Source organism: Sylvia atricapilla, chromosome 10 (genome assembly GCF_009819655.1).
Source record: "Sylvia atricapilla isolate bSylAtr1 chromosome 10, bSylAtr1.pri, whole genome shotgun sequence".
NCBI lineage: Eukaryota > Metazoa > Chordata > Aves > Passeriformes > Sylviidae > Sylvia > Sylvia atricapilla.
The window spans coordinates 23,897,761-23,914,149 of record NC_089149.1 but is presented as its reverse complement, the minus strand read 5'-3'; the positions used below and the strand labels follow the sequence as shown (position 1 = coordinate 23,914,149).

General features: G+C 46.1%; 1 protein-coding gene across 1 annotated transcript in view; it reads left to right on the top strand.

The window, feature by feature from the left end:
* The first annotated feature begins 456 nt into the window (after positions 1 to 456).
* The window catches only part of PAQR9 (progestin and adipoQ receptor family member 9), a 54,843-nt gene continuing 38,910 nt past the window's right edge, over positions 457 to 16,389 (top strand). Inside the window, exon 1 of the mRNA XM_066326356.1 lies at positions 457 to 4,901. Within this exon, the coding sequence (XP_066182453.1) occupies positions 457 to 1,671 (1,215 nt within the window). The 3' untranslated portion in view covers positions 1,672 to 4,901. The remainder of the gene's footprint in view (positions 4,902 to 16,389) is intronic.

The window sequence follows — 16,389 nt, the reverse complement described above, 5'->3', positions numbered from 1 at the left end:
CAGCCGCACACACCACAGACCTCCACCCCGCTGCCACCCGTCCTCTGTCTGGGGCACTCTGCCGGGGATGCCCGAGCCCCGCGGGACCATGTCCCTTTTCCCGGGGCTCCCGGGCGGCTCCTGCCGTAGGCGCAGCGGCGCTCGGGGCTGGGTGGGTGCCCGGTGTCCGCTTTGTGCCTGTCACAGCACGGCAGCCCCGCGGCCAGCCCCGCTGACCTTGCGCTGGCTCCGGCCCGGCCCCGCTGCGGGGGCTCGCACGGGCCCCCCCGCCGCATCAATCATTAACGGCGGCTCGGGTGGCCAGCGCCTCCCACCCCGGGAAACCCTACCCGGGGCGGCGGGGGCGTCTCCTGCCGCTCCTCCCGAGCGCTGGATGCGCCGCCGGTTTCCAGTTACCGCGATGCCGGGCGGCGGGGCGGGAGGAGCCGCGGCGGTGCCGCCGCTGCCCCCGCCGCAATGAGTGATGCCGCCGGGGGCGGCGGCGGGGGCGGAGAGGCGCAGAGCTACCGCGGATCGTCCGCCGGCGGCTGCGGGCGCAGCGGCTCTGCCTCGCCCGGTCGGCGGCGAGGCGGCGGGCCCGGGGCCGGCCGGGGCAGCGGCGGCATGCCGGCGGGCGACGGGGACGAGAAGGAGGCGGCGCCGCCGCCGCCTCGCCCCGCCGCCCTGCTGCGGTGGGACGAGGTGCCCGAGGACTTCGTGGAGTGCTTCATCCTCTCGGGCTACCGGCGGCTGCACTGCTCGGCGCAGGAGTGCCTGGCCTCTGTGCTGCAGCCCACCAACGAGACCCTCAACTTCTGGACCCACTTCATCCCGCTGCTGCTCTTCCTCAGCCGCTTCGGGCGGCTGCTGCTGCTGCGGGGCGCCGGGGACGTGCCCTTCCACCACCCCGCCCTGCTGCCCCTCTGGTGCTACGCCTCGGGGGTGCTGCTCACCTTCGCCATGAGCTGCACGGCCCACCTCTTCAGCTGCCTCTCCCCGCGCCTCCGCGCCACCTTCTTCTACCTGGACTACGCCTCCATCAGCTACTACGGCTTCGCCAGCACCGTGGCCTACTCCTACTACCTGCTGCCGGGGCTGAGTCTGCTGGACGCCGGCGCCATGAGCCGCTACGTGCAGCAGCGGCTGGGCTGGCAGCTGGACTGCAGCCTGCCCATCGCGGCCTACCGCGTGCTGGTGCTGCCCGTGGCGCTGGCGCTGGCCGTGGGCTGCACGGCCGCCTGCTGCCGCAGCCGCGCCGCGTGCTGCGCGTACCCCTTCGCCGTGCGCACCTTCGTGTTCGCCATGCCGCTCAGCATGGCCTGCCCCATCATGCTGGAGAGCCTGCTCTTCGACCTGCGCGCACGGAACCCCACGCTCTTCGTCCACTTCTACCGCCGCTACTTCTGGCTGCTGGTGGCCGCCTTCTTCAACGTCAGCAAAATCCCCGAGCGGATCCAGCCGGGGCTCTTCGACATCGTGGGGCACAGCCATCAGCTGTTCCACATCTTCACCTTCCTCAGCATCTACGACCAGGTGCACTACGTGGAGGACGGGCTGGCTGAGTTTCTCAAGGCGCCGCTGGCTGCCCCCACCTACCTGGGCACGGTGGGGTATATGCTGCTTCTGACCGTCTGCCTTGCCGTGGTCGTCAGGAGGTTCCTCAACGTTGCAGACCTCTGCAAGCAGGACTGAGCGAGACGGCGACCGCCATGCCGCTGACCCTTGGGCCGATGACCTTCAGACTGGTGACCCTCGGGCCAGACCCACCATGTCCTGAAGAAGCTGTGAAACCCGGGGGGAACGCACCCGTGGAAGAGCCAGGTCCCTTTTATGGAGGTTTGCTGGAGAAAATGACCATGGCAGAACTGCTCGTGCTCTTTAAACTACTAGGTTACCAGGGGAAGCAAGCAAATGCTTACTGGTATGTTGCTGCTTAGAGTATAAGCTGAAATAATTTAGCTCTGCAACTAGGAAGAATGCATGAATGGTGAATGCCACTTACTAACAATTAGGTCTAAAATAGTTCTGTATATACATATATATTTATATATCTAGCTATATATCTATTAGCTACATATATGTGTATATATATGTATACACCTGAAGACATTTGTGCAATGATTTCTCATAGACTTTTAATCAGCTCCTATGTGAAATTTCTTAGCAGATTATGCACTGACATTTATCTTCCTCTCTGATATTGTAACAGGCCTTTGCAGCCACATACTGGATTTTAAATGCAAACAAATCGATAGCTATCTATAGTTTCTAAGGTCTTGAAGCCTTTTCAGCCAGGGAACAATAGATTTAAGAGAGAGGAAAAACAGCTGTGAATTATTACAGAATTACCAGTTGATGGAGAGACTTTAATTAGACAGACAGTGAGTGGTTGGTGTAGCCACTCAGATACTAAAATAAAATAGAAGGATATGTAAAATAACTGAACCAGAAAGGGGTCAAACTGGTTTGGAACGGGGGCAGAGGAGGAAGAAGGACACTGCATAATGGAATGGCTCTTCCCTCAGCATGTCAGGAACATCTGTTGTGCTAAGGGAGTTGCTAAGGGGCTCCTTTGTCTTCCTGGGTAAATCACCCCCAAATCAGTCCTCTGGAGTCAAAGTCAGATGCCAGACTTTCTATAAACCCCTGCCAAGCTTGGTGGGAGTTCTGTGGATGTAAAGAGAGTAACTGATGCATGAGATCTCATTCTAGATCTTTTAAAAAACTACATGGAGCTAGTTTCTACTGCTCTTTAATTAGAGCACTGTCAGATTTAACATCCTAAAATTAGTTGCAGAATGAGATACTGCTGAATCTGAGTTTAGCACCTAAAATCTGGCTCTACAAGTACTGGATACTGACCCTTTTTCATCATTCCCTGCTTATTCCTATTTTGATTAGTTGTGGCTGCAGCTGGATGTGTTGAAGTCTTCATTCAGAAGCTTTGAGGGAGTTCAAAGACAAGAATTAGGGGGTGTTTTCCAAAGCAGTATCTTTTTCAGAGCAACCCAGGTATTTTCCTTGTCACACGACAAAGAGCTAAGTATAGATTGAATTTACTCTCCAGATACGTTTTTGTAAATCATGTGCAGATTTTAAGCAGATGCATTTTGCTTTTGTCTGACAGAATAAGTGCAATAATATTACACAAGGGGTTTACAAATTGAAGTTCAAGTGAGAAACTACTTGTGTAACCCATTGTCAAAAGAAGGGCGGTTTCCTTAGGAAACCCTTGTGTCAGACTGCATAATAGTGTAGGAGGTGTTTTACTCAGCTCCTCTTGTAGAAGTGTATTTCTGCTTGGGTCTTTCCCGTATTTGTGGACATGGCATCTGAATCCCAAGACAGTGTTTTGAGTCCAGTCCTAATCTTCTGTAAGGCAAAGTCCCCTTTGTTTAAAGTGGGAATATAGGAAGGACTGTAGCCAGGGATTATGAAGTCCTTAATGTGGGTCAGAGTCATCATAGACCCAATAACTGATATGCCCTCTACCAATGTAACAGCTTTATGAAAATTTCTCAGTGGAGTTGCATAAGCTAAAAGAAAATTACACTCACTCAATTTAGCTTTTATCTCAATACATTTTAAGCATAATGGTTTGAATATTTTAGATTCTTAGTGAACAATGAAAATGGCCTAACAAAAATATATACTCCTTGCCAGGCACAATTCTGCTGGTATGTAATTTCTGGAAGATTCAGATGTGGTCTTTTAAGGAGATTGACTAGAATTAACTGAAGTAGCAGTTCCCAAACTGTGACCTCCTGAGTTATTGCTGCTGGGCCATAAAAAACTGCATGGCCCTGTATGAGTGGCTGTGTTCAGTTTTCATTTGCCAACCTGCATTAAAAGAAAATGGAAACTACTAAAATTAAGTATTTTACCTGTTTTCACTGACTTTTTTTTTGTCATAAACGTAGCATTGCTTTCTTCAGCTGCCAACAAGCAGAAAATGATCTGCACCACTGGGAGAGGAGGCTGGTTCACAACACTCTCATTTCTTGAAATGTGCTTTAATATTGTGAAAAACCTGAAAAATTCACAGTAGAAAGCCAGTGCATCAAGACCTGCGACAATGTCATGCTATGGATTTCCACAACTGCATAAAGAGGCCAAAAATCTTTGAGATGGGCTGTATTCAAGTTAAAATAATAGAGGCATAGTAGATAGAGCCCAATGACTCATCCAGACTAATTATGTAGAAAGGGTTTGCCTGGGAGATGGCACTAGCACGTCCAACCAGCAATTAAATACCAAGAAATAATCAGAAAGGCCAGGGACAGCAAACCTCAGCACTAGAAGGCAGCTCAGAAGCAAGCGGTAAAAGCCAAATGTAAAAGACCAGGCTTTTAAAGCATACTGTATAATGAATTATATTTGTGCTCGTCAGGCACAATGTAGAGGACATCTCAAGAGACAATGTCAAAAATGGCTGTTGCTAACTTGTAAAAATACATTTGATATTTGGAGTTAGGCCACGCAGGGTCATCTATATATATCTCAACGACAGATAACAGTATAAAGTTTGGATTGCAACCAACTGCAATTTTACTGGAATCTTACTGCTGTTACAAGAGCTGCCTGTGAGCCCCAGTCACAATGAAGATTGTGTACCTGGCTCTGATATTATGAATATTGCTTCATTCAGAAGTTTCTGTTGGCAAATTGTTTAGGCACGTGTGTGGGCCTGAGCGCCTCACGGAATTATTTATAAAAGCTGGTGGCAAGCACTGCTGTCTGAGCCACTGTGAGCAGGCTGCTGAATCCAGAGTGGATGGCTACAGGGAGATGTGATTAGAATTTAGGAGTTCTAATTAATGGATTTTTGTTTGTCTGTTTTTTGTTTAAAAAAAAATGTGACTACGAATTAAAAAGGTACAGTAAGTGTGGAGAATATCTAGGGAAATGTTACCTGAGCATCTGTGTCTATTCAATGAAGGACATGTATGTAGATAATTGTTCCATTTGCTGTGTCCAACAGACAGAACAAATCTGAGATAAAAAGATTAAAATTGGAAGAGATCTCTAATTATAGTGCTTGGATTTGCTCACATAGAAGTGAGTCAGCATTTGTGTGAGTTCTAAGGGTGCAGGATAACTTTGTGGTGTGAAAGTTTGCCACTGAAGAACGTGTGTAAGCATGTCCAGAGCTCAGAGAAGAGGTCCAAGCGGCAGACTAGATGCATAAGAAAATCCTAGAAAACTAACTTGCTTGCAGAAGTACCTGTCATAATGTTTTTATAAGCTGCCATAAGGTCAACACTGTGGATTCCACAGCTCACGTTTAAGACCAAAAAGGCTTTTCAGGCCTTTGTAGTAGAATGGGAGCCAGGGTGGGGACTGGAGCACAGGGGGTGGCCTGTAAACGCCTGGGCGTCTGTGTTTGGCCAGCACTGACCTCCAGAATGACATACCTGTGCTGATGTGAAGTGACTGTTGCCGGGGCCACTTCCCAGAGTGTTGGTGGCATAGACACCTCCCCTTGCATTCAGCAATTCAGTGCCTGGAATTGCAATCTACGCTGGCATATATTCAGTAAGCCTGGCTTCTGGGCACTTCTGAGCAGCCTGTGAGCTTCAAGCTCACCTTCATGTAAGATGGATAAACCTGATGTGTAATAATTTTCTGTGGTGATACAGTATTTCTTCTGCAGTGTGTTCATTTGAATGTCACTATCCAGGATATCTGTGAAGCTCTGAGCAGCTTCATTAGCAAGACTGGAATCTACAGTCTGAAAACAAAGGGAAAGGTTTCATCTGCGTGATGCACTTAGAGAAATGTAATTAAAAGTAGAAGTATGTTGGGGGTTTTTGCTAAAATTACTGTTCTGCTTAGTTGTCCAGGTGTTATGCTTATTATTTATTTCTTGAATCCAGCTACTTTGTCAAGTTTTTGTCAACAGTGCACCTACAGAAAATGACAGTATGAAAGTTTTACTTTGTGTTTAAGTAAACTCCGAGGCAGCACATTCATAGAGCATTTTTGCACTAAACTCAGTCGATTACCATCCACATGCCTTACAGAAGCAAGTCATACCTGTAGTAATTGCCCAGATTAAACTGTTTTTCCTTGCCTATGAGAGTAAAAATGACCAAGTGGCCAGTAACAAGCTGAGGAGTCAGGCACTCCTGGGTTCTTATCCTTGCTTTGCCACAACCTGTTCTGCAATCTAGGGCAAGCTGTTTAAACTGTGTTTATTTTGAATGAATTTTAATTCATGTGAAACACTGGAATTGTACCAGGGTTGAATTTGACCCTTTGTGTCTCAGTTTCCACATCTGTAAGATGGGGAGAATATACCTTACCTACCTCGCAGGGTTGCTCTGAAGACTAGCAAATGTTTGTAAAGCACTTAAAAATGCAAAGACCCTCCCAGGTGCTAAGAAGAAATATTACTGAACTCCAGCAGAGAGAATGTTATATTTTTCCTCATCTCATAGGGAGAGGAACATGAACGTTTCCAGATCATGAACTCTTGGGACAAACCCTTGTCATTGCCACACTCTGGGATGTTCACATCCTGTGTCTTGTGAAGCTGATGGCAAAATTTCCACTGGCTTCAAGTGGGGGGCAGTCAAGACCCAGGCAGTATTAAACAGGCTGACTAAATGCTTAAGGGTCAGGAGTAAAGGGGAAACACACATGACTTACATATGCTTTTCTTCAGAAATTCTCACTGGTAACTTGTACTGAGGAGCGCTGTAACACCCACGAGGCCTCCTTGTTCATTTGGCCATGGATTGTATTCCACTTACTATGAAACAATGGAGCAGGATTGTGTCTGTAAGACTATGGTTATGTCTCAGTTGCCACTGGGAATTTTGAACTACATCAAACTGCTTCTTACCAGAGTAAAAAGACCTGAAATAAACAAAGCTTTTAAGAAAAAAAAAAATCATTTGAGAATATAAAATCATATTGATCAAACACCTTTCTCTTGTTCCCTCTTGTTCTTCAAAACCAAGAACATGGAGTTAATCCTATGGTTGGGCAAAATCTGAACTTGGACCTTTTGACCACATATATCTACTCTGTCAAGGAGCCCTGAATAATCATCCTGCTAACCCACTCTGCCCATCAACTGGAAGGGCTAATATAAAAAGCACCACTGAGAAGAAGACCATATTTTTAAGAGCTTTTCTAACTGGCAGCAGTAGCTGAGGGGGGAAAAAAGAGAAGACATCAAGGGGTTTGAATGGTTTGTTAGTTAAGGCCTGTACCTTTAGAAATTCTCCCAATATCCAAGTATATTGCTAGCTTTTGTCAGGACTATATAACCAACACCCAAGTTACAGTTGAGACTTTACTCTCTTCTCCTCAGATGAGATGCAAGGTGGTAGTGTCACATGCACTGAAAGACACAGACCTCCATTCAAGACACTTGTGTCTTGGAGCTGGGTGTGGAATAAAGTTTAATCATTTTCACATCTTGCTCAGACAGATGCTGCTTCATTTCACTGACTTCAGTAATAAATTATTGACCAAGACAGAGGAAGCAGGCTTTTGCTCTAAGTTGCCTGGAAGGAAACACCACCAGCAGACTTCTGCTTTCAGGGCAATTGCTTCTTGGGCCATACTCAGAACATGGAGGATTCTGAAGCAGGGCTTTGCTATTTCATGGGAATGCCTTAGGATTTGTGGTTGTAGCTGGGGGTTAATAGTACAGAGAAACAGTTTATAGCAAGTCAATTCTGTCTGCTAGAGGTTCAAGTACGCTTCAGTAGGAGGTATCATGTTTAAGGGGCTGTGCATGCAATGAACAAAAAGTGTGAATTTTGTGTGGTTATGTTGGGAGGGTTTGAAAATTTCCTCTTTGTACACTTTTGGATGCTGACTACTGTATATGTAATGACTATGCATTTTTAGCAAAAAAAAAAAAAAAAAGGGTGTGATCTCTAAATAAAGTTGATTCTGAGTTCATTTTTGCAGAAATGCATTTATCAAGGTTTTTCTCATTTCTTAGTATAATTTACTGTGACACCTGTAGGATCAGAAATGTGTTGAATGTAGTTATCTTTAAACAGAGGTGATGCTAGCATGAGTACAAGAACTATCAGTTCTTGTATGGGGTGTTGGTAATTCTGAAAACACTATACTAGCAAAGGTATCATTGCCATTTTGTTGTCCTTTATATTTTAAGGCAATAAAATAGCATTCTTTGCCGTTTTAGTTCTCTGCTAACTAATTAATGATAGACATCCCTGCTACATTAGGATCTAATACATTAATATGTATTAGAAGATCAGTGTTCAGCCTACAATGCTCACTGAAAAATGATGAAATTGGTAGCAATACCAGTGTCAAGAATCACAGCAAAATATTGACTGCAAAATGAAGAGGTTTATTTGGCATCAAGCAGAGTTTCCCATTTGGCAGAGTAAGATGGCAAAATACTGTTTTCAGTCCAAGTCAGGCACCAAAAAGCACTCAGTGAACTGCAATTACATAAAGTATCTGCCTTAAGCCTTTTCTCTCAAAATTCAGCAGGACAGGATGTATCCCACATAATTGCAAGGCTCCCCCTGATACTGTGAAAAGAGTGAACAGAATGGAAAACTAGGATCTTCCAGTTGAGGTGTGCAGAATTCCTTCAAACATTCTAAAATTCTTGAGATTCTTATTTGCAGACTTTGTACATCCTATTTGAAATGTGGCAGTGACTTCAAGAATTTGAAGATCCCAGCAAAAACCTCCATTGTCTTCTTGGAAGCAGATACTTCAAGAGACTACATCCTGCAAATAAACAAATGCTTCCAAACAAGACTACATCTTCCTGTTAACACTTAAGGGTTTTCATAATGTTATCAGTAAACTCTGGATCTGACTGCTGGATATGAATGTGCTGGAGGAAAACCACAAAACTGATGAAGCCAGTGAAGATGGCAAAACACTGAGCAGCATGGTAGGCAACAGAAGTTGCAGCTGCTAGGACAGGTAATTTATTGAGGTCAGTACCTCAACCTTCAGCTGTGGTGGATCCATAGTTACTCTGATAATCCACTGGAAGTCTGAAGGCAATCTGTATTTTGTTACCATCACATCACTTCTCTGACAAATGACCTTAAAAGTCAGGACTGTATTTAAGGAGGAACAAATGAACATCTGACACACAAGAATTACCTTCAGATTTTACTCTCTCATCATAGGATCATGTAAGGTTTGCAGGATCTGCAAGTGGAGATGAAACTCATTAAAAATTAAAAGCTGGTAAAAATGTAGAGCAAATCAGTATTAATGCTAAGGCTAAATCTTGGCTTGCCTTTGGGGCAGACACTACAGATGCACTTTCTGCATCAGAAACCCTCCACTACAAGACAGATTTCTTATCAGGAGTGGCAATACACTTCTGTTAGTGGGGAGCTGGAAATGCTTCTTTTGCCAGGGAGCACAGCCTTTGGGTACATGGTGCATGCTTTACAGAAGCAAAACAACCATGTCACACAATGCTTTTGGAGAGTAAGTGATTTTATGGGTCTAATTTGAATCTCTCCTGCCTCGAAGGTCTAATCCTTTCCCGTCCCTCCTGACTGATGAAACATGAGAAAAGTTTTCTTTCATTTTTGGTGTTAAGCATACTTTTCAATATTATACTCTGTTTGCTTGAAAATGTCTATTCTGCTGTCCAGAGAAACTGGGCAATGCCACACGTACAAGAAAAGAAGTCTTGGATTTTTTTACCCCTCTTTATATGCTAGGCTCTCCCCATCCACAGCCCTGGGGCTATGGAATTCAATCACTGGCACTCACCAGTGTTCCAAAATCTCAGCTTTTCTTTTTAGCAGCACTTGGAAAGACAACCAGGAAATGTCAGTGGGGTGGATAACAAGCAGCAGTATCTGTAGCCCTCAGAAATAACACAAATAATGAGGAAAAGGTAAACAGGTCCCTGGGGCAGCTTCTCTGATACCTTTGTACACACAGGCAGCATCTCTCATTATCCAAAACTTAGTGAAGCTCATAAGCACATGCTTAACTTTAATAGGACTGTATGTGTATCTTTGTTCACTGCTGGGGTGAACTTTTCCTTGTGTTTAAATGTGCTATAGAAGCAGAGCCCTAATGAGCAGACAGTGCCAGGGAAATGCTGCCAGCAAGAGTCTGGCACAGCAGATCCTGCCATGCAGCCCTAAGGCAGTGTCCTACACTCCAACACCCAAGGCTCCCATTCCCTCCTCAGCTGGAGCACTTTAAAGCACTCTCATGGCATTGTCTGAAAAAAATTAATACAAAACAAAGAGCAAAATATACATGTATAGCTAGAAGAATTAAGCCAACTTAATTACGAAATGAAGCTGCAGACTTTCCATTTGTATCAATTACAATATCAAAACATTTTTCTTGTAGTGTAGTAGAAAATCATAGCTAGAAGAGAAACAGTTTGGATCAGTAAGTAACCAGAATCACTGAGCACTAAAAATATATATTCACTAGCCAACACAGTTAAAGAATATTTATTTCTGTAGAATATAGACTCAAAACTTAAACAGAGAAGCCAAATATTCTATGAAGAACACCTTTGTCCCTAGCAATAGAGCATGTTCCTTCCAGCTATAACTATTCTGCCACAACAGAACATGCCATCTCTTTTATTCTAAAGTTCAGATGTTCTTTGGACAATAAAAAAAATTGACTTAACTGTGTTCAGTAAAACACAGAGAACTGAGACTATACAAGAGTGGGAAAGCTGCTCAAACTTCAATATTTAGGTTATTAAATTAATATTATTTGAAATCCCAGCTAGCTTAGCACTCAGCAGCCCTATCACCTCAGAGGGAATATACAGCCAGTGTATCTTCAGATCTGCTTCTACTGAGATGACATTATTCCAAAGAATATAGTGAATTGATATAATGAATGGCAAGTAGTAGAAACCTTCGTTACAGTTAATCTGTAATGACTATGTTGTTCTATTCAGACATAAGGCTGAATTACATACGTGAAAAAGTTGGTGGTGCCCTACATACTTTGGTTGTGGTCTCCAGCTGTTACCAAAAAGACATTTTAGAACTCCTCCTTATTAAAGGGGGGAGAGGGGGAAGGTAAAATTAACCTCACAGAGTTTAAAAGAGGTATTGATTTTGACTCTGCTGGCAGATTCTTACATGGGTTTACACAAAGCAAATGAACTGGTGGACTTACAAATATTACCAAGTGAAGTAATCACTGCTTTCTCTTCTGAAAGTCACAGTGACTTTCTCCAAGCAGTTTCTGAAGACCCACAGTGAATTTGGCCCTCTCCTCTTTAAAGCACTTGTGGCTTGGAGTGCAAGTCCTCTGTGGAAAGTACTAGATGTTCTCCTAGTAGTTTCCAACACACTTCATTCATGCTTTTAAATAACCCCAAGGAATGTTATTCATTAGCCAAATATGCACATAGAGCCAACAAATAATTATGATTTTCAGGCTCTGGAATTGTCATTTCAGTGTCAGGGCAACACTGCCAGGTATGTCCTAGACATGAGTGATTTCCAACTTATTACTCAATACTCTTTGTTTCAAAAGCCCTTTCTGTCCCCCACTAATTCATGAATGAAACAGTCTGCAGCAGACAGGCTGGTAAATGAAGTCTCTAAGGTGACAACTTCTCATGTGCACTATAATAGGTCAGCAGTTGCACGGTTCCTTTCACAAGTGATTCCTGAGCTAAATTCACAAACAAGCACCAGACTCAATTCTCTTCCCTGGGCATTTTGCCCAGAAGGCTCAAACAGGCTGGAGAATAATTCTGACTTGTGGAAAGTTCTTTTCCCCTCCTATTCCCTGCTCACGTCCCTGTGTGCTGCACTGGCCCGGAGGATGCAGCAGGAATGCAGTGTGGCACAGCACATCTCTGTGCTGCACCAGCCCGTCCGTGGCACGGAGCCACACGATCCCACAGGGCAGCTCCCACACAGGAGTGAAAGCAGCCTGAGGACCAGGCAGTGCCAGCCCTGGCCGCCTGCTGTGCCCAGGGAACTCAGAATAAAGAGGCTCGGGCCTGCTGTTCAGAAGAAACTTTTGCAACATTAGTCTGTGCCCAGCAGACCTGTGGAGGACGCTGAGGTCAACCAGCAGGAGTTTCCTGGACAAGATTTGGTCTCACTAGTTTTAAGAAAGCAAACCTTCCTTTTCTAACTCAGCCATCAATGATAAATAATATAGACAAAAGAAAATTTCAGTTTCCTTGAAGTTGCTGGATAGACTCAAAGACTAAATGACAAAAAAAAAAAAAAAGATAAATGGATGTAAAAATATGACCACAGGAGGATAAACATGGCTGGAACCAGTGGAGAAACAGATAAAAAAGACTACAGTGGTTTTTTGCAAGTCATGTAACAAAGAAGTAACAGCAAATGCCCAAAGAAAAAGTTCCAGGAAAAGTCACCTTTAACATAAAAGCATTCAGTGAATACAGCCATCAGAGACCCCTTTTATGACTCTTCAGGACCAAAAAAGGACTTCCAGTGGGAGGTGGATACATACAAATTAGTTCTAGGAAAGTAATGTTTATGTATTAAATAAGAACCACATTTAAATGAATATGTATGATTATGATGGATAAATATCTTGTTGTAAAGCCTCACAACACACACGGAATAAAAAAAAAATATTCTCTGTGTGTCCTGCACAGATAAAGAATGCCTGCTTTCTAATGATTCAAATGTGTTAGAAAGTTTATTCCAGCTGATTTCAGTGTCTTCAGTGCTCTGAGGTCTGAGTTGGATCGAATCCTCAATTTCACCAGCTTGAAATGAACAAGGCACAGCAAATTATTCACATATATTGAAAAATATAGGATAATTCAGGTTGTTTTAATCTGCCCCAGCACATGCACACGGCTGAACAGCAGCAGAGCGGTGTGTGCGGGGATGGAGGGGGGCTGCAGTGGCTCTGCGGCCGGGACCGGGGCCGGCCCGGTTCGGTCCGTGGGGCCGGTTCTGTGCCGTGGGGCCGGTTCTGTGCCGTGGGGCCGGTTCGGTGCCGTGGGGCCGGCCCGGTTCGGTCCGCGGGGCCGGTTCTGTGCCGTGGGGCCGGTTCTGTGCCGTGGGGCCGGTTCGGTGCCGTGGGGCCGGCCCGGTTCGGTCCGTGGGGCCGGTTCTGTGCCGTGGGGCCGGTTCTGTGCCGTGGGGCCGGTTCGGTGCCGTGGGGCCGGCCCGGTTCGGTCCGCGGGGCCGGTTCTGTGCCGTGGGGCCGGTTCTGTGCCGTGGGGCCGGTTCGGTGCCGTGGGGCCGGTTCTGTGCCGTGGGGCCGGAGCAGTGCCGTGGGGCCGGTTCTGTGCCGTGGGGCCGGTTCGGTCCGTGGGGCCGGTTCGGTTCAGTGCCGTGGGGCCGGTTCGGTTCAGTGCCGTGGGGCCGGTTCGGTGCCGTGGGGCCGGTTCGGTGCCGTGGGGCCGGTTCTGTGCCGTGGAGCCGGCCCGGTGCCGTGGGGCCAGCCCGGTTCGGTCCGCGGGGCCAGTCCGGCGCTCCGGGCCGCCGGGAGGAGCCGCAGAAGCGGCCGGAGAGCGGAGAGCGGCCGCACGGCTGCGGCACGGACACGTTCTCTGTCCGTGGGGCCGGCGCTGCACGGCCCATCGCAGCGCACACGAGGGAGCACAGCGGCCCCCGCAGTGCTCCGCCCCGCCTGCCCTGGAACAGCTGCCCTTCGCAGCACCTCGACTGGGCACCTCTGCTGGCCCCTGGGCTGGTTTGGAAGGGATGCCCCCCATCCGTAGAACGCTCTCAGGGAGAAGCTGGCACAGGGAGTCTGGCAAAAATAATGCCTTCGAGGCAGCTGCTTGCTGATATCATCCAATAAGGAAAAAAAAAAATGTTTTGAAGGGGATGATGCCACCCTCTTAGACATTCCTGGAACTTAAACTGAACATAAGTCAGTCAGAGGGAGAAGTATGCATCTTGCCATGTTGACTTTTTATTTAAACATATTGACTAAAATAAGTTCATTTGATCTGCTTCCTTTATCATGTGTATACCACAGCAGATGCAGACTAACATACCTATTAGACTTATATATTAGTTTAAAACCAGTGTGATAAGCAAGTAAAGAAATAAAACAGGCAAGAAGTTAAAAAAAACAAAACAAAACTGAAAGTATCTTCCTATGCAGGATTTCACCTTTCAAAGTTGAGCAGTTGAAGGCCATCAGTTCAGAAATGGCTCTTTCCTGGCCCAGAACAAGTGAGATGGATGAGCCCTGGTGAAGCCCAAGGTAGCCCTGAGGCACACACCTGGCTGGCACAATGCCATGACCACCCTGCCGCTGCCAGCATGTTGCCTGCTGGACGGGAACAAGTCTTTTACTCTGCTATGCAGGTTTCTGACTGACCTGTCTTCATAGAACCCACCTACCGTATCCCCAGCTGATGTCAAATAATGCACATGTATTTCATGCTACTGTTTTCAACACCTTAGGCATTAAAATGTACTTTCTGAAATACTGCAGTTCCCCTCTTGGCTCTAACCATGCAGTGTTAACTGGAGTATTGTAACAGCACTATGATTCAATCCGTGTGTGCTTTATGATTCAAACTCCTGCATAGTTTATTGCAGGAGCTGTTGGACTGGCTGTGCTGTTTGTAGGGCAGAGCTGACACTCATCCTCTCAGTGACAGACACAGACACCAGCTCTTGGCTTGCCATGACCTTCAAGCTCTCCTGGGGAACTCCCATTCATTTTGGCCAGTGACACTTCACTCCCAACCTACTGCCAAAGATCATACAGCACCCTCGAGACAGCTGTGCTTTCTTGTGCACTGTTTATTTTTCAATTAAGTCTCTTCTGGGCACAGCCACAGTCCAGAGCTGCTCTGAGGCTGTCAGGTGATCTCCACAACCCTTGTCAAAGTTGGGATATAAGCAAGCCTGGCCCACTCCTTTCTTATTTGACACTAACATATGGAAATTTTTTTTACAGTGTTATGACTCCCTGTGCAAGCTGCCCAGTGATCCCTACATCTTGTGTTGGCACGAGCTGTGAAAGTCAGCAGCCTCATTGTATGGATGCAGATGTACCATCTCATCAAAGTGTTTCCAACTCTCTTTACTACTTTCTTCCTTTCATTTATTTCTTCCCACTTTTTCACCCAACTTCACTATCTCACCTGTTTCTTTTTACAAATTTCAAGCCAAATTTCTTCAGATCTGACTCATTCTATCCAAGCTGAGCACTGACAACTGCCTTGAATGTGAGTGGGAGCTCTCTGAGAGGAACCGAGGTGGAGCAGGCAGTCAGGCTGTCCATGGTGCACACAGCACACTGCTCCCTGTGTCAGTGCCACGCCTGTGCCCTGCCTGAGGCTTGTGCAGCCACATGTGCTGCTGCCACACAGGCAGGACATACAAGTGATTTCCCTACTGCCTGTAGCCTTTGAGTGGTCTTATCTTCCTGTCTTACACAGTTGGTTGTATTAGCACTAAGAGTAAATAACTCTACATCCCACTTGAAATATGGTCGAAATGTGGCAACATGCAATCATGCTTGCACATTCAGTTAATTCCAGTAATGACATATTTTATTCTGACATGCCATTGTAAACTGAATGCATTTATTTCCTCACACAGCCCAGCTATAGGTAAAGCTTTTCTGGATGTTTCAGACACATTATATAAAGTAAGTCAACACACAACCTGTCTAGATTCAAAATACCCTTTGAGAGTGAAATTCTGGTCTCTGAGGAATATACTCGGGTGTTGGGAAAGATGGGACAGGAAGGGCTTATGGATATGATTGTCTGGTAAGAAATACTGGAGATATAAAATCTGTGAGTGAAATAGAAACGAAGGGCAGCTTTGAGATGTAGGCATGGCAGGCAGGAAGACGGTGATTAACTGGAGATAGGTTGAAGGACAGAAAACAAAAGGACCCAAGAATGCAGTCTGTCTCCACCCTGCCAAGGCATCAAAGCAAAAGTAGGTAAGAAGAGTGGTCTTTAGAGTTTAGAATATAGGATGACATGGTAATTTAGTAGTTCTCATAGGTTGCATGCAAAGTTTGTAGGTTTTGTATCTTGTGCCAGTTGGTCACTGTAAATTAGAATATTCAACACAAAAGGAGATATAATGTGTTGTAACAAGGTCCTCGCTCTCTTCTCTTCTCGCCCCTTTTTCCTCTCTTGCCTCGTTGCCCCTTCTCTTGCCCACTCTCTTCCTCTGCTTCTTCTCCCTCCCTCTCTCCTCCCGCTCTGACCCCGGCACTCTTCTTACCTCTCTTAGCCCTCGTAGCTCTTTTACCCCCCTCACCTCACACCCCTCTCTCTCCCCCTTCTCTTTAAGGGCTTCCCTCCAGCCGAGGCTGGTGGCTGAAAGCAGCCCTCTTTACCCACCACCCTTGCAATAAAACCACATGTTTCTAGGATATCTCAGGTCTGCAGAGCTCCTTCTCCCTGCCGTCCACGGATGTCTCTACACTCTGGCAATAGGAAGATTCACTGTTTTC